Source organism: Panthera pardus, unplaced genomic scaffold (assembly GCF_024362965.1).
Source record: "Panthera pardus isolate Hobbes unplaced genomic scaffold, ASM2436296v1 HiC_scaffold_8, whole genome shotgun sequence".
Lineage (NCBI taxonomy): Eukaryota > Metazoa > Chordata > Mammalia > Carnivora > Felidae > Panthera > Panthera pardus.
The window spans coordinates 108,034,060-108,057,347 of record NW_026527013.1 but is presented as its reverse complement, the minus strand read 5'-3'; the positions used below and the strand labels follow the sequence as shown (position 1 = coordinate 108,057,347).

The 23,288-nt window shown below is 35.9% G+C and overlaps 1 protein-coding gene across 6 annotated transcripts in view; it reads left to right on the top strand.

Moving 5' to 3' along the window:
* AGMO (alkylglycerol monooxygenase) overlaps positions 1-23,288 on the top strand; it is a 387,401-nt gene that overhangs the window by 38,585 nt on the left and 325,528 nt on the right. For 3 of the 6 annotated variants that reach the window (XM_019443501.2, XM_019443502.2, XM_019443503.2), the window contains exons 2-3: positions 13,706-13,986; positions 15,872-16,002. In XM_019443501.2, the coding sequence (XP_019299046.2) occupies positions 13,864-13,986; positions 15,872-16,002 (254 nt within the window). In that variant the 5' untranslated portion in view covers positions 13,706-13,863. The remainder of the gene's footprint in view (positions 1-13,705; positions 13,987-15,871; positions 16,003-23,288) is intronic. The other 3 variants (XM_053896923.1, XM_053896922.1, XM_053896924.1) reach the window with 3 other exon arrangements.

Sequence of the window (23,288 nt, the reverse complement as noted above, 5' to 3'; positions counted from 1 at the left end):
AACATTCTCTCTCTCTCTCTCTCTCTCTCTCTCAATCTGTCATGAATGAAAAGCTGATATGCTAAACCCTTTAGTTGAAAATAGACATCTACCTGGCCAGTGTCAGGAGAAGAATCGACAAGACTTGAAGATTGAAGTGATGGGAGAGTGGGAGGGGTTGTGATATATCTAAACTCTATAGAAACATCTATACTCGAAAAAGTAGCAAGTTTCACAGAGGTAAGTACATAGGAAAGATTCACAGCTTTAATGATGGTGATAAGAGTAATGGGGCAGTAATAAACAACAATGAGCTCATTATTGACATGTCACATTCTAAATATGTATACAGTATTCAAGTGAGATATCCAAGAGTCAGTTTGTATTCAAAGAAGACAAGTCTAAGGAGGGAATATTAGAATATCCATGAAGAGTGAGAGGGATCTAAGGCTACTAAGAGGCCATGGAAAGTATTTCAGGAAGAAGCAAAAATAAGCTTAAAAGTGCTGAGGTGCATTTGATATACTAATGGAAAAAACACAAGGAATACAATGAAAGAGGTGGAGGCATACAGCAAGGTTGTTGCTGAGATAACCTCAAGCTAGTTCATGTTGTATACTCAAATCCAGGTAAGCTGCATGTGGGAATTTGTTGTGACTTTGTTCCAAAAGCAATGAAAGGGAATGTAAAATTTCAAAGTGAAAAATGATTGATATCATTAACATACTAAAAAGATTCTTCTAATTGTTGTGGAGGTGGTGTATTCAAAGTGTGTCGGAGACAAAGCATCCAGGGTAGAAGGTAATTATCGTGGTGTGGGAGAGTCATAAAGGAGGCTTGATGGATGAGAACAGTAGCAAAGGAAAGGAGTCAGATTTGGAGGTATGGTTTTCAATTTTTTTTTAAACTGCAATTTAAATTTAAACAAAAATAAAATTTCAGCTGGTACTACATGTGTGTCATTGAGTGGTATGTTTGTAACTGTAACAAAATTTCATGCAATTATACTTAATTATATAACTGGTAAGCAATGTTGACATTTGGAAATATTTTAATTATCTTTGAAATTATCTTTCAAAAATTCTATTTGTGACCCACTGTCTGATTTCACACCTCACAAGTAGGTTGTGATACTACAGTGGTTTACTAGTAGAACCTACAGGAATTGATGTTAAACTGAATGTGCGAAGAAAGAAGTAGAAGCATCAAGGCAAACTCCCAGCTATAGGCTGTGGAGTGAAATTTGACAGGAACTGCTGAATATTCCCTGGAAACCCAATGTGGCATTTGTGACATTTACCGTGTTATATAATGAACCTCTGGATTAGTGTATCTGTTTTAAATACAAACACATGTGCTGAGAACATGTATGTGCAAGTATTTGCAAGGGTAGGTAATTTCCTTCCTCAGCAGGTACATTTCTAGGAGTTAAAGGCATAGACCATAAGGTAAGTGGATTTTTAAATGTTTAAAGAACCTGTCTGACAGCTTTCCGTCATGATTTGTATCATTTTCCATTCCCATCAGTAGTTAATGAGGGTCTCATTCCTTCCACATCCTCATACTCAATATCACCAGTTTGTTTTTAAGGTTGTCCATTCTAATAGATGTGTAGTGGTTTTAATTTGCATTTCCCTAGTGACTAATGACATTGATTATTTAGGTGCTGATTTGCCATCTGAATCATCTTTTGTGAAGTGTCTATTCAAATCTCTTTTTAAAGTAGGTTGCTTTTGAGTTTTCAGTTAATTGTTGATCCTGGATCCAAGTCTTTTGTTAAATATAAGATTTGTAAAAAAAAATGTTCTCAGTCTGTGGTCATCTTTTCCTTTCTTAACACTGGCTTTTGAAGAATAGAAATTTATTTTATTTATTTTAAGTGCTTATTTATTTTTGAGAGAGAGAGACAGAGAGAGAAAGAGAGACAGAGTGAGAGCAGGGGACAGGCAGAGAGAGAGGGAAACACAGAATCAGAAGCAGGCTCCAGGCTCTCAACTGTCAGCTCAGAGCCCAACGCAGGCTCCAACTTACAAACATCGAGATCATGACCTGAACTGAAGTCAGATGCTCGACTCACAGAGCCATCCAGGTGCCCCGAGGAGTAGAAATTTTAAATTTCAGTGTAGTTCTGAGGGAGTGGAGAAGGTATAGAAAGTATGTGGCTTTGGATATGTTTGTGTGAGGTGTCTTGTCCTTTATTTTGAAAAATCTCTATCACTTAGGAGGTTTGTTGTTGTTTTTTTCCCCATGAATGAAAAAAAGCAGCAATCAGATCATGAGGCAAACAATTCATTCCTCTGAAGAGATCAGTTAATGTTCCAGTAGTGGCAGTAAAATTGAACAGGTATCTTTTGAATAATTCTGATTTCAACTGGGACACAAGGATTCTTTACTAGTTAAAGCAACATCACAGTGACTCATTATAGTTCAAACAAATTCTGGTAGTGTGGTGGAGTCATCTAGCTTTAAGAGCAAAGTTGTACATTCGAGTTACATCAGCAAGTTGGGACTGTCCTTTTCTAACAAGAATCTCCTCCCCAGAGGAAGAATCTTGAGCTTCCTGGAGAAGGAGGGCATGGGAGACTATTTGGAAGCATGTGTAATCAACTGTTTTTTCTAATGCCATAATAGACCTTTATTTGCTATACCTCAAACTGAGGATTCAGATATCCCCATTAGATATTTAAGATACAAAACAGCAATGTCCTTATATAAAACACAGAATACGTTTAATCCCCTTCCACTAAGAAAAAGTCTGAAGTAAAAGTCAACTGTGATTCAAAAGTATTGATATCTGTTTATTTGGGGAGGTAAAGATTGAGATAAAAATTAAATACAATGAAAATGTATCTAATTTGGATTTGGATCTTGAATTGGCTCCTAAATATCTTTAGTTTTTTCCATTGGCATCACCAGTAGCCTGGTCCCAGTGGATACTAGCTCTTCTTAATTACACTATGTGCTTTTGTGAGGATAATAAAAATTTACAGGTGCCTCCTGAGATATGCCTGTCAAAATGAGGCATTATCTAACTAGAGAATTGCTCTTTTTAGTCATTAAATAATCTATTAACTTTTAAATAATCTATTAACTTTTCTTTACCTCATGACAAGAAGAAATTAAAACATCTTACACCAATACACTCAATAAAGCTTAAACGAACAGAGTAAAATAGGTGATAAAAATTAAACAAAGAAAATACAGACAGGAATCAAGATGGATCCAGTGGTGAGTTTCGTATGCTGCCACTTGAGTCCTATACACTTGCTAGATTTATGCCATAAATTTGGCACTAAGCTGCATATTAAACCATCTGAAGTGGGAAACATGATTAGTTAGGTGATTCATGGCATCCATAAAATTAAATAGCACCAGTGCTGTTCAGGAGAAACACATTATTCTTGGTACTGAAACTAGGGAGAAATTCCTAACCACACGTCCTAGAGAATGATAAGACCTGGATTTATGTCCACGATGAATTGCTTCAACTCTGCTTCATAAAAGAAGGTTCACTGGCCCTTTCATCAGCAGGCAGCAATGCCTATGATGGATATTTAAGTAAAGGACTTTGTCTGATCTGCTGGTGTTATTAGAAACACACTTTTGTCGATAGTGGAGAACATGAACTAATCTTGCCTTTTTATTTATTTTCAAGCACATACAAGGCTTTCATAGTGACTGTTCTCTCAGATTATGTGCAGTAATCACCATTATCAGAGATAGGTGTCCCTTCTTTCCCTAAAAGAGAAACAGTCATACAGAGACCCTGATTTAGATAGCGATCCCCAAACCATGTACCATGTGATATACATTCTATAAGATATTCGCAAGTGGGAGAATAACAGGAATTCTGCAGTAAATGATAATTGAGAAACTGCAAGTCAAGCAAATTAAAATAAATTTATTTGCTGCTGGACTTGTCAGAACCTTTAAAATATTTTATTACATACAAGATTAATCTCCAAGTGGCGTATGCATTATTTTGTATTTTCCAAAAGAAATTCTTCTCTTCGCAGAGAACCTCATGAGCTATTTCAAGAAATACTCTTGAGATCTTCCACATTCTTTTATTCTGCACTGTGCATTTGGGTTAATTCCAACACTGACTCAAAATCAATCCTGTAAAGGACGAGTTACATCCATTCTGACACTGATATGTGTACAGCACTTTGAGTTGCTCTTTTGGCACTGACTACTGTTAAAATAACAATGAGATGTATTAGCTTGATGGGATTTTTAAGAAATAACTTCTGAAATACTATTTGTTTTTTATGCTATGAACTCAAGTGTATGCCATAAATTTCTTTAAAGATCATGTTCTACCTGATCTTTGCCTTCTAAGTCGTGGAAAGGACTTTGGCCAAAAGTAATAAAATCTGATCTAAGAAAATAGAGAGATTGATTTAAGTTTCATATGGTGCCATTTTCTAATGAAAAGTATTAATACAAAGGATTTAAAGACTCTTAGAGACAATATTAAAATTTTGGCAACAAATAGCTATATTCTTTAAAACAATTGTCTTTGAAATATATAAGAATAAAAATAATGATCTTTGTGTTATGACAGTAATATTCTCCACAAACTATGCCACCATTTAGATCTGATGAAGAATATGCCACCATTTAGATTATGAAGAATAAAAATAAGCCTACATATACCAAGGGCTAGAAAGCCTGCAGAGTAACTGGAATTCTCATACTGGTTGGGATGCTAAATTAGTGCATACACTTTGGGAAACAGTTTGGCAGTTTCTTAAAATAGATGTTTTCTGTATATTGTATCTTAAAATTGGAATAGGCTAGACCATTTCAATTACTTCTATAATGAGATTATGCATAGTGACGTGAAAAGTATGTTTTATGTATTTGAACTACAAAAAATTTTGTCATGCAAAGAAAATCAAAATAACAAAAATGGTTTTCGAATTAAAATGAGTAGTGTTTATGCATACAGACATGATTGAAGAGTCTATATATGGAAATCATTTTCATGTTTGGCCTGTAGCTATTCTATTCTTGTCAGCACTTCTTTCTATTCATAGATAATTCTCCTTACTTTGAGCCTTCAACTCCAGATTTATATATCCAACTGCTGGACCCATCTCCACGTAGATGACTACAGACATCTCATATCATGTTTAAAGTGAAATTCCTCTTTTTGTTTGTTGTAATAAGTAACAACTCTTCTTCCGTTGGCTTAAACCAGACTTTTGAAACTGTGCATGTTTCCTCATCCAGTCTGTTAGTAAGCCTTTCAGATTTACCATCAAAATGTATGTTGAATGTTTTCACTTCTCACTACATCCACTGAAACCATCCTGGTCAAAGTCACCGACATGCAGCACCTGGACTGTGTCAGTCACTTCTGTACTGGCCTCTACTTGTCCCCTCCCCCTCTAAAAGCTATTCTTCACAAGGAAATCAGGCTGATGGCTTTAATCCCTATATCAGTTTATGGATGCTTCTGTTTAAAACTCTCCAGTGCTTTTTTGTGTACAGTAGGACACCATTAGCCTCAAATAATAATAACTGAAACACCAAACACATTCTGAGTTTAAACTTTGCTTATATCATGTTCTAATTGATGGATACCTCTCCAAGTAGTGATTCAGAGACCACACCATCTTCAATTTTTAGGCTTTGTCATTCATCATGAGGCTTCCAAATTGTAAAAAAGTGGACCTAAAGTTACACATAGAGTATGGACTCGTTTATGTAAAATAATGTCTCTGAAGAAGCCTTAAACATCGATGTACATTAAAATATTAATGAGGCATGGGGCACCTGGGTGACTCAGTGGCTAAACGTCCATCTCTTGGTTTCATCTCAGGTCATGATTTTATGGTTCATGAGATTAAGTGCCTTGTCGAGCTCCATGCTGAGCATGGATCCTGCTTGGGATTCTCTCTCTCCTCTCTCTCTCTGCTCCTGCCCCCACTCACTCATGTGCTCTCTCTCTCTCTATCAAAATAAATAAATAAATAAATATTTTAGAAATATATATTAATTAGACACTAATCTGATAGGTGGGATTTTGATGACTTTTTTCCTTAAGTATGTTCAGCATTTTTCTTCATTTCTATAGTGAACATACATTGTTTTTATAATCTCAGTAAAATAAACTTTTAAAGATGGTAATGTTAAAGAAGTTTTCCAGTCTAATTCCCAGAAATTGTCTCAAGAGCTTAAAGAGAATGGTATATGGAGAAGTGTTATGGACTGAATTATGAGTCCCCCCAATTCATATATTAAAGCCCTGACCCCTGATATGACTGTTTGGTGATGTCCCTTTATAGAGATAACTAAGGTTAAATGCAGTCATAAGGGTAGGGTCCTAATCTGATATGACTGGTGTCCTTATAGGAAAAAGAGAAACAACAGGAATGCCTGCAAGTGTCGCTTTCTTGCATCCACCTTGAGATTCACCTTGATGTGTTATTCTTAACACTTAGTAGAAAGATGACTACAGTGAACAACTTCTCCAACACACTTTTTCAGAAGCAGAGTTTTATCCCTCTGCTGTATTGGATAAACCCTGTAATCTGCAGGTTGTCAGGACTGCTGGTGAGAAATGTGACAGGTTGTCAGGACTGGCCCACTCTAATTGAAGTCATTTTGGCCTTTAGGATCCATGACAGCTGAGGAGGATGGGATCATCTGGGGTGGAAGGGAGTATAGACTTTCTCACAAAACAGAAAACCCAGAGGCTGAGAAGTCTTTTTGTAAACAAATTCTCATTTTCCCCAATTGTCAAATAGTCTAAAATCACAAGGCAAATTTTCTGACTGGAAGCTCTCCATAATAGACCATCAATCCTCCCCAGCCTCAATAAATAGAAATTACAGAAAGAATATCTTAAATGGCCTTTTTGTATGACTAGAGTAGAGAAGGCCAGAGAGTGAGAACCAAGGTAAGCAAAGCTGGCCAAAAATACATCAGTTCCAAGCCACTAAAAAGTTTGCAGAGATGGGTGGAGACCACATTCACAGCCCCTCCTCCATGTCCTTAGGTTGAACTGATAAGATAAACCTAAACTCAGAAGTGCTACAAATACCTAAGGGTGTATTACAAAGGTTATCTACATCTTCTGAGGATGAGAGGAAGCATTAGAAGACCTGTATCCATTCAAGGTTAAATAGGGATGAGGGCAGGGAAGGAGATTGCCAAAAGTAGATGAAAGACTTCCTTTTGAGTATGATTCCCTAGGAAATTAAGGATAATTTTAGGCAGAACTGTTTTATGCACATAAAGAAGTTAAATAGGAAGTAAATTTGAAGAGAAGTGAGATTATATAAGAAATAGACACAACAGGGGAACTAAGAGAGTTAAGGAAAGAGTTTAAGAAAACAAATAATGTCATTGTAGATTTTAAAGTAGAAGCAGAAGGAAGAAAGAGGCAGTGAAAAAAAAAAATGTCACAAGTATGGTTTGAGCAAATCAGAGAGCATTAGAAAACCAAAGATGAGGATGCCCAGAGATAATATATACATATGAAAGACAAATGGGATGTGATAAAGAGATAAATCACATTTTTGGAAAAGTATAAAAAATAAATGGAACAGAAATAGCAGTCAAAATAGCAAAAAATTTCCTTGAAGTAAAGGAAGACTTGAAATTTGAGGTGTAAGAGGTTTACTTCTTCAAGATATTCTTACACAAGAAGAAATAACACACCAGAATTATTTAACTTCAAGGGTACAAAAATATTCTACAAGCATCCAAGAGGCAGAAATGGGTAAGTTAAGGGGGAAAAAAAGTCACATTGAACTCAGACTTAACATTAGTCTGAAATGTTAAATGCTAAAAGAAAATGTAGAAATATATATATTCTCTCACACCCCTTCTTACAATGAGCATCCCATCAATTTTTTTAACTGATTTATAATTTCATAAACATTGAAACTAAGTACAATTTGCAGAAGAGACAACAACAAAGACTTTCTATAATTACTAAAGACGGTCATGTCTTGTGTTAGAAGTTTATTGCTTCTCATCTCCAAATTCACACTTCGTTGTCTGATTGTGAGAATGGATCTGAGTCTTTTAAATATTTTTTCATGCTAGCTGAGATGATGTTAAGCTCTGTCAGAAGCAGGCCCTGGACAGTCATTGTTGAAGGCGTAATGCTGTGGGCACATTAGGCAGACTGTGCAGGGTCTTAGCCCGAGGGTCAACTACTGAACATGGTCCTCTCAAGGACCTCCTCCAGCATGATTTCCCATGAGCTTCTCAGTCCAGCCCTGAGGGTGGTGGCTGCTCCTTACTTCTGCTACTCCTCTAGTTTTTAGAGTTCCCCATTTTTTATTAGGCACTGCTCATTACTCCAGTTCCCTTTTATAGCTGATAATTCTTTTTTATTTTCTTATCTGTTTATGTGAAGTATAATTAATATACAGTGTTATGTTAGTCAAAGGTGTATAATATAGTGATTCAGTAATTTTATACGTTACTTAGTGCTCATCACGAAAAATGTACTCTCAAGCCCCTTTATTTGTTTTATCTCACCAACCATCTCCCCTCTTACAACCACCAGCTTGTTCTCTGTATTAGAGTCTGTTTGTTTTGTCTTTTTCTTCTGTTTCTTTGGTTTTGTTTCTTAAATTCCACATATTAGTGAAATAATATGGTATTTGTCTTTGTCTGACTTACTTCACTTATCTTTATGCCCTCTTGGCACATCCATGCTGTTGCAAATGACAAGATCTCATTCTTTTTTATGTCTGAGTAGTGTTCCATTGTGTGTGTATACCATATCTTTATCCATTCATTTATGGATGGACATTTGGGTTGCTTCAATATTTTGGCTGTTGTAAATAGGGCTGCAGTAAACATAGGGGTGAATATATCTTTTCAAATTAGTTTTTTCATTTTCTTTGGGCAAATATCTAGTAGTAGAATTACCAGGTTATATGGTAACTCTATTTTTAATTTTTTGAGGACACTCCACACTGTTTTCCATAGTGACTGTGCCAATTTTCATTCCACCAAGAGTGTACAAGATTCCCTTTTTCACCACATCCTCAGCAACTCTTGTTATTTCTTATCTTTTTGATTTCAGCCATTCTGACAGGTGTGAGGTGGTATCTCATTAGGTTTTGACTTCCATTTTCCTGATGATTGGTGATATTGAGCATCTTTTCATGTGTCTGTTGGCGATCTATATGTCTTCCTTGGAAAAAATGTTCAAGTTCTCTGACCATTTTCAATGGAATTATTTGTATTTCTTGGTGTTGAATTGTACAAATATATAATATTAACCCCTTATCGTATATATAATTTCCAAGTATCATCTCCCATTTAGTAGGTCACCTTGTCATTTTGTTGATTTCCTTCACTCTGAAAAAGCTTTTTATTCTGAAGTAGTCCCAATAGTTTATTTTTGCTTCTGTTTCCCTTGCTTGAGGAGACATATCTAGAAAAGCATTTCTATTGTTAAAACTGACAATTATAAATATTAAATTTTCCCTGTTCACATTACTGTGATTTCTCTTTCCTAACTGGACAGTTATCAGTATCACTTAGAAGTTCCAAATCAGTTTTGTTTTTTTTTAAATGTCTGTTCAATACAAAAAACTTCTGATGTCTTTTCGTTCAGATTTATTTGCAAATGAGAACACTAGTGGGGCCAGTTTTCATGTCTTGTATTCTCATGGGATGCTTATCCCTGGTACCAGGCTCTTCCTAAGCATTTCCCCTTTAATTAAGTAAAAGGAGGGCCCGCCAGCAGGGCCCTATTGACTAAGAGGCTTTGGATAGAAACCTGACAGAAAAGCACCTAGAACTATTTCAGGTTTCCTTTTTCTGGTTCTAGTATAGAGTTCAACTATCTATTCTATACATCTTGTTTCCGATGATTTTGTATTTAGCCAAGGTGTTCTTCACATATATAAGTGAGAAAAAAATTACGTTAAGATATACAATTATATAACCTTCTGGAAAAAAGGAGAGGGAAAACTTTGCTACCTGTGTCAGTACAAAAAAAAAAAAAATCAAGAATGAAGAGGATGGGGTGCCTGGCTGGCTCAGTCGGTAGAGCATATTACTCTTGAACTTGGTTGGGGTTGTGGATTTGAGTCCCACATTGAGGGGACAGATTATGTAAAAATAAATCTTAAAAAAAAATGGAGAGGATAAGAAATACAAGGATTGGTAGTTAGCACTGGCATCACTTAAATACAAAACTAGGTTTAAATGATTGTCGTGTGTATTGAGTATGATGTCAGTTCTTCCAAATCAATCCATGAATTTAATGAAGTTCCACATAAAATGCCAATAGAATTTTTTCAAGTTTAGTTTAAATAGATCCATTTGAATAAATAGTGAAAAATAGTTTAAAATTTTTGAAAAATAAAATTCACAAGTGAAAAGTTGTTCCACAAGTTACCAAAATTTATTACAATATGACAGTAATCAAGGCAACATGATACCAGTACAGAATAGGCACATACATTGGGTGGAGAGCATGGAAACATTTCAGATATGTAGAATAGTGTGGAAGAACTGAAAAATCCTGTGAAAATTCTAGAAGAAGACATAGAAGGTTATTTTTGTAGAGTTCTGGTGAGAAAAACATAAACAAGACTCAAAAGCAGAAGTAATAAAATAAAAATAAATAAATAACATAAAGTTACAATTACTGTATGACAACGTGTATAACAAAGTTAAAATAAAAATAAAAACTGAGAGAACATTTGCCACATACATGAGCAAAACACAAATATATAGAGAATACAAATAGCCTATAAATAAATACAGAAAGATAATATAAAATCATGGGCAATATATATTTAAAAATAAATCACACATGAAGAAAAATAAATGACTAATAAATGTATTGCAAAGATTTTCAAAATCACTAGGGAAATACAAATTAAAACAAGATGTCATTTTCCCCAATTGGCTTAAAACTATAAAAGATTGATAGTATCCAGTCTTAGCAAGAGTCAAACACAGTTTTGGAGGTGAATTTGGCAGCAACTATCAAAGCATAAATTTTACATACCCTTCGACAACATAATTCCACTGCTAGGAATCTATTTGACACAAAAATGTACACAAGTAGACAAGATATTTATACCATGATGTCCATTGATGCATTAAATTTATTAGCTAAAACTGGAACCCTGCATTTAACTGCACAGCAGTGGAGAAACAGTTAAGTAAGTTATGATGGTGTGCTCATCCTTGGTTGGCTTTTCCCTCAGATGCATTCCCTCCCCTTCTGCTTCCCTACTGTGTATCTCCAGGGACTAGGCCCTGCAGACTTCTTTTCCTAGGCTTTTCTTTTAACTGGTTCCCACTCACTGAGGCCAATGAAAAGTAGTGCTTGGAGTTTGGTTGGCTGGAAGGAGCCAGTAGCCAGCATACATTTTTCTAATTCCTCTTTGCTTTGGGTATTGTTTTTTGGGTTTGCTCCATGGTGGACCATCATATTAGGCCCATCGTGGTTCAAACCTCCCAAGGGTGACTGAGTCTCTGAGCAGTATCAACACACCCACCTTTTTTTTGTCCCTGTAGATTAGAGACGCTAGTGACTTCCTATTGATCTTAATCTCTAGATTGCTTCTGTGCTCCTATTTGACTTTTCACTTCTTCTGTCATTTCTGTAACTAATTCTTTGTATTCATGTTCTGCTATTTTAAATACTTAAAATAATATTGTATTTTTGTATTCCTGCTTGGAATATAGGCAAATACACACACATATATCTCTGTAGTCAGTAAAACAAAACAAAACAAAACAAAACAAAACAAAACAATCCTGTCTAACCAGGTACGAGTGGAACAATGTTCCAGATAAGTTGTTGACTCCAGGAAGGAAAGCTGCTATCTCTTATGTTTAATATGGTCCATTACATAAAGTCAAGCAATATGCATATGTTTGAACGCACTCACATCATGAAAATAATAATGGTGACTACAACTAAATTTTTGTAGGAAACCACAAATATGGCAAAATATCCACTGAAAGAAATTGTATTTATGAAGCTGAAGAGAAGTTATGTGTGTGTGTGTTGAGGGGAAGGAGTGGTGCTAATTTTTACTTGTTAAACAGTTGTGTTTGGAGTTTTTGCCCCATACTGCATTACATTTGTAATTTCAGCAATGTTCAAAGCAGGTAATAAAGTACTGCTTCGGATGATCAGTTTTATTAAACATGTATGTGTATTCATTTGTAATGGGATATATACATGTATTCATTTGTAATGGGACTGTCTGAAAGCACAGTCACTTCTGCAGTATTTTTAAAGTACTAATTTGTTCCAACAGGGTATTGATACTATTAGGGAATAATTGGAACTCTTCATCCAAACCTATGCGTGATTTTGTCTGTGAGAAACGCCAGGCGAATATTAAATGTTGCACCCAACTGAACTGAAAGGCTTCAAAATACACAACACGCACACATATTCACACATCTTAAGCAACTACCATCATCTTCACTTCACCTCTACGTTATGAGCCACAGTACCCGTATCTGTTTTTATAACCTTCTGTCTCATTTCAGATAAGTCTCCTTCAATTCTCCACAATAACTCAAGTTCTGCCCCTTTCCAATGCCCACTTCCACAAACAAATGTCAGGTCTTTTTCAAGATGAAGTGCCATCAGGTCTTCTTCTTCTTCTTCCTCTTCTTCTTCTTCTTCTTCTTCTTCTTCTTCTTCTTCTTCTTCTTCTTCTTCTTTTTCTTCTTCTCCTTATGGATCATTACAGAGTTTTTGAGTATTGCACCCTAATCCTATTTCTCTCATAAGCCTCATAGTTTTTATTGGACAACTTTGCATATTATACTGATATTTAGCAACATGTATATCACAAAACAGCAGAATTGACTATTCATACACCAAAAAGTTAATAGTGTCTCTGGGTATTAATTTATTTATTGTCTATCTGTAGTTCCTATTTTTTTCCTAAAACAATCATGCATTGATAATTTAATAAAATGTACATAATCATGTTTAAAAGATGAGTTGGTAGCTAATGAGTGATCACTGCCATTCTAGGTAAAGAGCTGAAGTTATTCAGGAAACATCCACTCATTCACTGGTGACCAATTGACAAGGTGTCCTCTCATCTCCCTGGAAGGCAAAACCAACTTATGCTCCTCCTGCAAAACACAGATAAGGTCTTGCAGCAACATCTTGTCAGCTTCCTCAGAGAGGCCCCATAAGAAGAATACAGATGTGATTAGCCAAGGTTCCATTAAATGTGGGAGATCATGTAATAAGCCAAATGTCCCTAAATAGGTTTGCAAACATTCAGAAGTTAACACCATACAAATCCAGAAGCGTATAGGCAATAGCCAGTGTGATATATTCAGTACTTATAGACTTTGAAACTTGGTCTTACTGAGATTACAACACACTGCCCTTTCAGGAAATAGGAATCCGTGGAGAGACAACAAACTGAATACCATGTGAATTAATACACAAAACAAAACAAAACAAAAAAATTTTTCTTTTGTGATTTGAATCTTGAATCACCACCTACTTTTTCAGCAGGAACCTGTTAGCACTTTTTTCTTCTCCTTTCTAAGCACTTGTCTTTGTTTTGTTTGTTTGTCTCCTTTTCATTTTTAAATGTTTAGTTACTCCACCTACAGTCAAACTCCTCTGTTTATCTTTGATTTGGGTCTGATTACTCCCCTTTCCCTCCCTCACATGTCCTGCACCCAGTGAACTCTGAACTCCTTCTTGATCTCTGTGTTTTCCTGTCTCCCTACACAGAATCTGCTGTTGGCTATGTTCTCCACGGAGCTTTGTTTCTAGCTGTTCTTTGACAAAGGGCTTGTTCTGTGCAGCACAGCTCGTCCTCTTTGTCCAGCCTCTGGCTTCAACCACTGAATCACAAATATTCTCCAGCTGGGAATCAAGCAAGGGCAGACATGAACCCAGAAGCCCAACAGGATGTTTCAGTTTCCCAGGGAGTTCGCATGATGTTTTACATGATGAAGCCCAATGAAACGTCATTTCAAACACTGGAAGAGGTACCCGATTATGTAAAACAGGTGAGACTATCTGGTAAGAGGCTATAGTAACTTTTTTCTTAATGAGAAGTAAGTTCAACACATCCTGGGGTTTTGTTCACTTTCATTCTTCAAATTGTTAAATTCTAAAAAAATAATTCAGTTTCATAAAGGCACGGAGCAAAATTAGAATTTCTACTTGAATGTAATACCTATAGCCAGTTTCTCCTATTAACCTCCTCTCCTCGGATATGTCACGGCAGAATATGATAAAACTTTATGAAGTTTTCCTGGACACAGTGGTGTTACAAATTTAGCTGTCAGAAGCTCAGAGCTCAATGGTTATATGACATCAGTAAACTTTGTAACAATTTTGGTTTTAAAGGGCAAACCACCTCCCAGGAAACTATTTCCTCTTTAATTTGGTAGAGTAGTTCTGCAGAATGGATATAGAGCTGACTGAGTCCAACTCTGACTTCCTAAGTTTGAACTTGAACCAAGTTTTCTTTGAAATTCTGAAGTGTTCAGAGGCACTTTTTACTTCTGGTTCCTGGCTATGATTGGAAGTGGAAATATCCAGAATTAGAACTTGAATACCTAAGTTCCCCACCCTGTCAAAGTTGTTCCTATAACACTTACTAGTTCAGACCAGAAATAAGGGGAAAAAAATGACATCAGAGAATATGTTCTTGGGAGTTCAGTTTAGAAACTTCAGAATTCATGATCAGCTTCCAAGTGAGTGAAACCCATAACTTTTTCAGGATTTGATATTATTCCTTCTTTCTGAGTTTTTTAAGACGAAAAATGTGGTACTCACATCTTCATAAATCATTTTTTTTTGTATTATAATACCAAGCTTAGTTTAATATTTGTTATCCATGGTAGAGCCTAAAAATACCTATTACAACACAAAAATATATTTGAATGAATAAAACTTGAATTGTATTTATTTATTTTTTTATTTTTTTAACGTTTATTTTTGAGACAGAGAGAGACAGAGCATGAACGGGGGAGGGGCAGAGAGAGAGGGAGACACAGAATCGGAAGCAGGCTCCAGGCTCTGAGCCATCAGCCCAGAGCCCCACGCGGGGCTCGAACTCACGGACCACGAGATCGTGACCTGAGCCAAAGTCGGACGCTCAACCGACTGAGCCACCCAGGCACCCCTTGAATTGTATTTTAAATACACATTTTAGGGGCGCCTCTGTGGCTCAGTCGGTTGAACGTCCGACTTCAGCTCAGGTCCTGATCCCACTATCCATGAATTCAAGCCCCGCATCGGGCTCTGTGGTGACAGCTCAGAGCCTGGAACCTGCTTTGGATTCTCTGTCTCCTTCTCTCTCTGCACCTCCCCTGCTCACATTGTGTTTGTCTCTCTCTCAAAAATAAATAAACGTTGAAAAATTTTAAAAATTAAAAATAAATACACATTTTAAATGATCAAATCCTCTCAAATACTCAAAAGAAAATTCTTTGTTCCTACAGTCTCAATTTTGTCATTCCTATAATTCTGATATAAAAAAAACTAGCAATATGTGCATCCTAAGTAAAGCCTTTAAAAGAAGGTCCATCTTATAGATAATAGACTTGTGATTATTGTACTTATTTTAAAATGTATTTTTTTAGATCTAACTTGAAACCCATCCCTCCTAATCTTATTATTTTTTGGCAGAATTATCATGGCTACATTGATGGTTATATTTCATTTACAAACTGGATGATAGATTTTGAGCACCTGTTTAGTATATGTCTGAAATAATCAGATTTCTTTGCCTATTGGGAGGAAATGATCCTCTAGCATAGGTTTATGCCTTCTCCTACGAGATGTCACTCTGGGCCTCCTACTTCTGGAATGACTAATCAGGAAATGTGGAAAAATTTCATACCGAGCACAATAGCATCTTTTTTTGTGCCATTTCCTTTCCAGGCAACTCCATTTTTCATTTCCTTAATGCTTCTTGAACTGGTTGTCAGCTGGATTCTCAAAGGGAAGGCACCAGGTCGTTTGGATGATGCATTAACATCAATATCAGCCGGCATTCTTTCTCGGCTTCCAAGGTGAGTTGGTTGGCCATATAGAGTGAATAAACTGAAATTCTCTAAATAAGATGGAAAAGGAACCCATTGTATGGGAGTTTGTCTGTTTTCACATATATCCCCAAAGAATTCAGTTACTGTCATTATTTAAATGTATTATATTTTGTTCACCAGAGATCTGTTTTTATATTCATTTTAAAAGATATTGTTCTAAATATTATTTATCTTGATTACTGAGGGTTTTTTTTGCCCCCCCCCCCTTAAATTTTGTGCACAAAGTGTTTCACCTAGTCCCAGTCCTGAGTTATGGTCTAGTTCTCTACTGGAAAATTAATTTGCCTCTGGCAAGTTCACATGCTCTAGCAATCTGGGATATAGACACCCCCTACTAAAGGTTGCACAAAGCTTTGTATTACTACATGATCTCCTAAGTGGCCTCTGGTCCTGTTTCTAGTGCTACCTCATTTTCAGCCAAACATTTCCATGATGTGGATCTGGTGAAAATTCTTCATAGGTTCCATATTGCCTAAGGATAATGTCTGAATTTTTTTCCTGATCTATTGATGCCTTTGTCCATCTATCCTTGCTTTTGCTTTCTTCATTCTCCTTCCCTCTTTCCAATATTTGTTCCTTCCATCCTTCATCATTTGCCATTGCCCAGATGTCACACATGCTTCCCTCTGCTTGGAAAGCCATTCATATGGCTAACTCTAATTCATTTCTTATGTCTAAACATAGACTTTTCTTGAAGAGCCACACTGTTCAGAAAATCTTCCCTTTCTTCCTAAGCCTGCTTTAGACACCACTTCACTATGGCCTCATGTGTCCTTGTGCTTACCCCAGATTAGAATTGTCACATGGTATTATGCTCACCTGTTTTCTTCCCAGCCCTTCCTGATAACTTGCATGCATCTTGAGAGCAAGAAGGATCTTTATTCATAATTTTAACTCCTCTGCCTGGAATGTTATCAGGTACATGCTAGATTTTTTTTTTAGTTTAATATATTTTTTAAAGTTTATTAATTTATTTTGAGAGACAGAGAGAGAGTGATGTGTGCATGCAAGCAGGGAGGGGTAGAGAGAGGGGGGGAGGGTGAATCCCAAGCAGACTCTGCACTGTCAGTACAGAGCTAAACGCAGGACCTGCACTCACGAAACCCTGAGATCCTGACCAAGAGTTAGATGCTTAACAACTGAGCCACCTAGGTATCCCCCAAGGTGGATTTTTTAAAATGAAAATGCAAAGATATTCAAGAAAAGGTAGAATAATTTCATGTAATTGTAAAAATTGTTTAGATAACAATGAACCTAAAAGTAAAATTTCTTTCATAAGTGTTACTATGGAAAAGTAGGCTAATGGGTATAAAATAATCATCATTATCATAATCATCATAATAATGTCTGAAAAACTACTCTTATGTGTGCACGTTGTTGTCAGAGGAAAATATCTCGAGTTCTTTGTAGTTAATTCCCAGAATACGCTAAATAAGAGTTTACCATTATACATAATTTCCTCTATCTTCTGTCTCCCTTGAACAAAACTGAACAAGAAATACATTCAACATACTCAAAGGACATGTAGATTTGATTATTGAAAACAAGCCAGTTGTTTACTGTAGTTCATTCTGAAGAAGTTAAGTGTATGAGTTCATGGAAATGCAACAACTAATGAACTTTAAGAATAACTTGATAACTGAGAGGTACCCTGAAGGTACAATTGGGGATCACATATTTTGTTGAGTTGGAACGAATTTATTAAGAGCTCAGGGAGACATCAGGGAGCTGTATGAACGCGTCAGCATTAGTTTTACTTTTTCACATTTGGCTGTGGCCACAAGTGGAATTAGATTATTCTTTTATCATAACATGATAACCACTAGAAATATATACTGCATAAATCTGCTCAGCAACACTGAGGATTAGGGTATGGAATTTTAACAGGATACACAAGTATCATATATATATGTATATATGATATAGATTTTTATATCTATAAAGGATGAGGGAGATGGGGAGGAGAGAGGCAGACAGGGAGAGAAAGAAAGAGAGAAGATGAGAGAGGGAGAGAACGGGAGAGAGAGAGTGAGAAGGACCAAAACAATGCAGTCCTTCCAGGATGGAACACACAGTTCTTTTCCTTCACATCCCACTCCCCACAGCACTCCTTAAGCTAACACTAGTTCTTTGCCCTGGTGCCCTTTGAAAGAAAGGTGAAATGCTGTGAACTTGAATGTGGAGCATATTTTTCCATAATTGTATTTTGAAAAGGAATGGCAAATTGGTTGTTGTTGTTGTTGTTCCTGTAGGTTTGAACAGCAATTCTAAATTATGAAATTGTGGATAATTTTGTAAGTTTTTCAAGGACTTTATTTTTCATAACTTTCTACTTACAACATTTCAGCAAAGCAGATTATTTGAAAAAGAAATGTAAAAATATTTTCATGTATTTTGTTCCTATTAAACACACACACACACACACACACACACACACACACAAGCAGAGAAGAAAAGCTGATCCACAGGATCCACTCCACTCAATCCCCTTTCGGCAAAAGACAAAAAGGGGGATTTAACAGAAACTCTTAAAACAATATTTCAGCGTCAAGGGGAATCCTCGTGCAAATCATTAACAGCTGAAGGTTAGATTAACACGGCATTGATTATATCCTCTCCAAGGGACTAATTTCATTTTCTACACCAGCAACAGGGGCTTGCCACATCCTTAAAATACCTTATTGTGAAAAAAATGGTAGTATACCATTCGTTAATCTGCTTGTAGGTAATTACATGTTGGATAATAATTCCAAGTAGGCATGTGGCCTCTGACAAAAGGTTGTGGAAATCAAAGTGAAACCATGAACATGTTTTTCCACTTTGCCATTCATGTAATGGAAATGCTGTTTGCAGACTTTGAGGAAAAACAACGTTTGTTTGAGGATGTCAATTTCATTATTACATAAAATTCAAAGTATCTTGAAGGTAGTAGCATACTTAACATATTGATAGAAAAGATACATGCTGTGTCTTTCAAATATTTATGTAAGGGAAAATATTAATCATAGGCAAGATTATATCTTGTTTATAAGCCTGTCAGACAGACCATGACGTGCAATAAAAGTCCATCTGTCCTAAGAACCAGATTCTGGGCAGACCTGCATCTGTTTTGTTCTTCTGGAATCTAGTAGGCAGACTCTTCCTCATTAGAATCAAGTTCTGAAGTTATAGACAGATAATTTGTATTTATCATAATTAAATGCAGGGTAGCATATGTAGATAATCTGCCTTTCTATCAATGACTTGCATATGTGACTATAAAAATTAAACTTAACAAAATAATTACTAAATCTATTTTTAAAAAAAGCTATCTAAAACTTGTGAAATATCCTGCTACTGACCTAAATGCTAATGAGTGAAAAATAATCACATCTCTTTTTTTTTTTTTCCTGCTTATTTGAGCAGAACTCAATTTCCAATTCTTCATTAGAAAACCAGGACCTCAATTTGTTACTTCCTTCCAATGTTTCTGCTTCCATAAATTGCATCCTCCCCGGAGAAATTTTATTCCCGATATAAATATCTACAGTATGTTTGTTTTTAATGGGTTCATTTAGTTTGTTGAAACAGCAGATTATAAATCAAATTGCAATAGGTTGGAGGATAATTTAAGTAGGTAAATTTTCAAATAAGTTGGGGACACTCCACTTTTAATACATATGGGTCATTGCCAGTTTTTACTATGGAGCTAGCTCCACAATATTCAACCATACATATGCACAGTTTTACTGGCCATGACTGCCATGGAATTTTCCATTCCTGACAAGAAAGTTTCAATTCATTAAAAAAAAAAAAAAATTCATGAGGAGGAAATTAAACTTCTTTAAAATACTTTGACTCCTTGGGGTGGGATTGGAGAATAAAGGAAAATTGTGTACTGGGTTTTTATATTAGACTATAGTATCAGAAGCAATATTGCCTTTGGCGACATCAGACTTCTAACAAATAAGTGCCTGTCATTTTGGATAAGGACTTTAATAAGCATTTACTCATTACCCAGAATAAGAAATAAATGCATATATGTAATGTTAATAGTGCTATTTTGTTATTAATATTAACGTATCTTATCAACCTTGAAAATTATTAAAAAAAACACTTTGGGTGAAGAAAATACATTTTTAAAATGTGTTGGTTTGTTAATTATATTTGCTAGAGAAAATGCCTCGTTTCCTCTTAACTTTTACCTCAAACTTTATGAACAGAATTTGCCTTTGTTATTAATTGTGGAACTTCAGAGACTGCTATTAGACTAACCTTCCCTAATGATGCAAGCAAGCTTCCTTTTACTTATTCAGTAGAGAAATTGAATTACTTCAAGTAGTTTACTTCTTGCAAAGTAAAGAATGTAGCAAATTTGCTTCTTCCAAATTTACTATACTGTGCTTATAAAAGTCTATGGTTTTGTTGTTGTAGAAAGAGATGAAATGACTGCTTCATAAATGTAATTTCACTTCAGAGTAAGAACTAGCAGTACAAATTTTATCTGTCTTTAGGAGGCAGAGGTTGTATTATGTACTCTGTTAATACTGAGCAAAAGTCAATGTTCCACTAGATGGAGCAAAAGGGGCAGTAGCTTTACAGATAGGGAAAGGTCCTGGCTTAGGTTTAAGAGATTTTGAAATAAATAAACAATAATTATTTTTGGAAAAAATATATATAGTCTAAATATATTTGTTTCTAACTTCCTGAAGCTTGTAAAGATATGTAGAATGATCTCACTCAAATGTTAGTTTATTTTCTGATTTACAAGACAAAATTACTAGAAACAAAAAATACCTTATTGATTTCTTTCAATTTTGCATTACCTGGCCAAATCAGACCTTACACACAGCTCTGATGGCAATAATGAACTAGTATAAATTGGCAGGTGTCTGTAAGGCCTGAGTACAAAATTTCACTTACTCTGAAACCCGTTTATGAAATTTTAAGTTTATAATAAGATCATTACATCAAATTTCACTTGCTTGAGCGATGATTAGAGCATGGGAGTATTTGAAAATTAGATAATTTTAGGGTCCATTGATCCAAATTTTCGCATATCTTAAATTAGCTCTGAGATAGTGACGGGTGGACAACATGCTCAACATTACCTTTCTGCTTTTGATGATGGGTACTCTCGAATTGAGATCACTTTGAGAACTGCACAGCTTTGTAATTTGCAATCCTTAGTTAATATTAATTCCAATGTGTTGACTTTTTTTTAATCTCAATATTTTAAATGAATTTCATCCTTTAAAAAATTCAGGATCAGTCCTGGGATAGCAATTTCGTAACTTGCTGGATTTTACAGCAACTAAACATTGACAGGGCAAATTTCTAGTTTTAAGAGAAATGTTGCATAAACATTAACTTTCTTTTACTAAAGGCATACCTCGGATGCAAGAGAAAATAACTATTTGGGGAGAAATTGTGAAGAAAAAAGACTGAGAGGAAAGCCCCTGTAAATGCAGGTTGTTGATTAGAGGATTCTAATGCCTTCTTGTATTTAGACCATTTACTTCATCTTGCATTCAAACTTACTGAGTAAAAGGAATCTCCTATTTGGTTATGCAAAGCCCCTGTGGTACCCCCAGATTTCATCTCCACTTGATAAAGTAAGTTCACTACATTCATACATGTTACATATGTCTCTTCCCACAGGATGGAGTTTAGAGAGTTGCTTTGAATTCCACAGTGCAGAGTCATACGCTGGGGGTCAGGCCTGGGAGAGGACTGAGGAGTTGGGAAGAAAAAGAGGAAGGAGCTTTGGTTTATGATTCAAGGTCTGGTGGGAACATTTTTGAAAATGTAGGTGCTATTTCCTGCAATCAAGGGCTTTCCAGAGCTTGGTAATCATTTCCCAGCTGTATCCCTTTGCTGAATTGTTTTTAGTTGTGGGCACTCCATTGCTGTTTTTCCCCATCTATGATGGAAGAGGATCATATTCATCTTGCTGATAGAAAGCAGGGAATTTAACTCCCATAGCTTCTCCCCACTTTGCCTTTGCTTTGGGAAAGGTTTGGCTTCTTGCTAAAGTGTGAAAAAAAAAAAAGTATTGACTGTAGAATGTCAGGCATATTTCAGCTCGATTTGTGTCAACCCTAATAAGTAAGTTGACAGAGTAATAAATTGGGTGTCTGCTCAAGACCTGGCACCTGTACAGGAAATAAAGAAGTATTTCAATTATAGGCAGGTTCTCTTTGTTTTGCAAGTGGAAGTTTTCCAGGGACCCTCTTTCTTGTATTGAAATTTTAGTATCTTCAAAGCCTATTTCAATTGTCTGTGGAACTGACTAGGGAGATAGCACCTTTAAAAAAAAAAAAAAAAAAAGAAGATTCTGGATAGATGGGACATTGATGAGGCAGGTAATTTTGATTGCCCTGTTCACCAGTGTGTCCTCCCAATCTCCTATTGTACCTGGCACCTAGTAGATTCTCAAATTTATTGAATGATTTGTTGAATCCTATCCTCCACCTTGATAAATATTGTGTATTAGTTTGTTATGATTTCAACATGGCTCAAGCAAAGTTGCTTTGATCTAAGGAATGAATTTCTTTACATTGAGGAAGCCTTGTCAGGACAATGCCATCATAATGTGCTACTAAATGCTTTTGATAGGAACATATGATGTAATGGATGTTTAAAGTTTAAAAAGCAAGACTTTGTGAGGACTTAAAGAAAATTGTTCAAGCTACTTGCAAATTGGCAAAGCTGTTCTTTGCTGACCTACATAGCTCACTTAAGACCCTGGGACAATACCTCCTGCCATGACAAGGCTGCTTCTTGCTGGCAGTGGTGAAAACAGTGTGGCAGCCCCATGAAAGAAATCATCTTGCCCACCAACACTCGTGCCTTTGCTCTGCCAGCATTGTGCTCTAGCAACAAGGGCCTTTCAACTTGTGCTGACAGCTACACATCAGCTCTTGGTGACTAAGCTAACTCTTCTGATAACCAACCCATAGAAATGCATACCTTCACTAAATCTGGGCTTCATTTCTTCCATCTCCCCTTTGCCTAAAACAAGAGTGTAATTAATCTACCATTGGTTTGGAATTTTTATTTCTTTATCGGCTTATTAAGAGGCATGATCCTATATGCCACTGGCTTGTGAAATATTGTTATTATAAATTATAAATCCCACAGTAAACCTGCCTTAAATAAATGATTAGTCTCTGAGCATAATTTGCCATGAACAATGTAATAAATAACCTGGGTAACAAATTGGAAGACAAGTTTTATATATTGAGATTTTGGATTCCTCAGAGTTTCAGAAC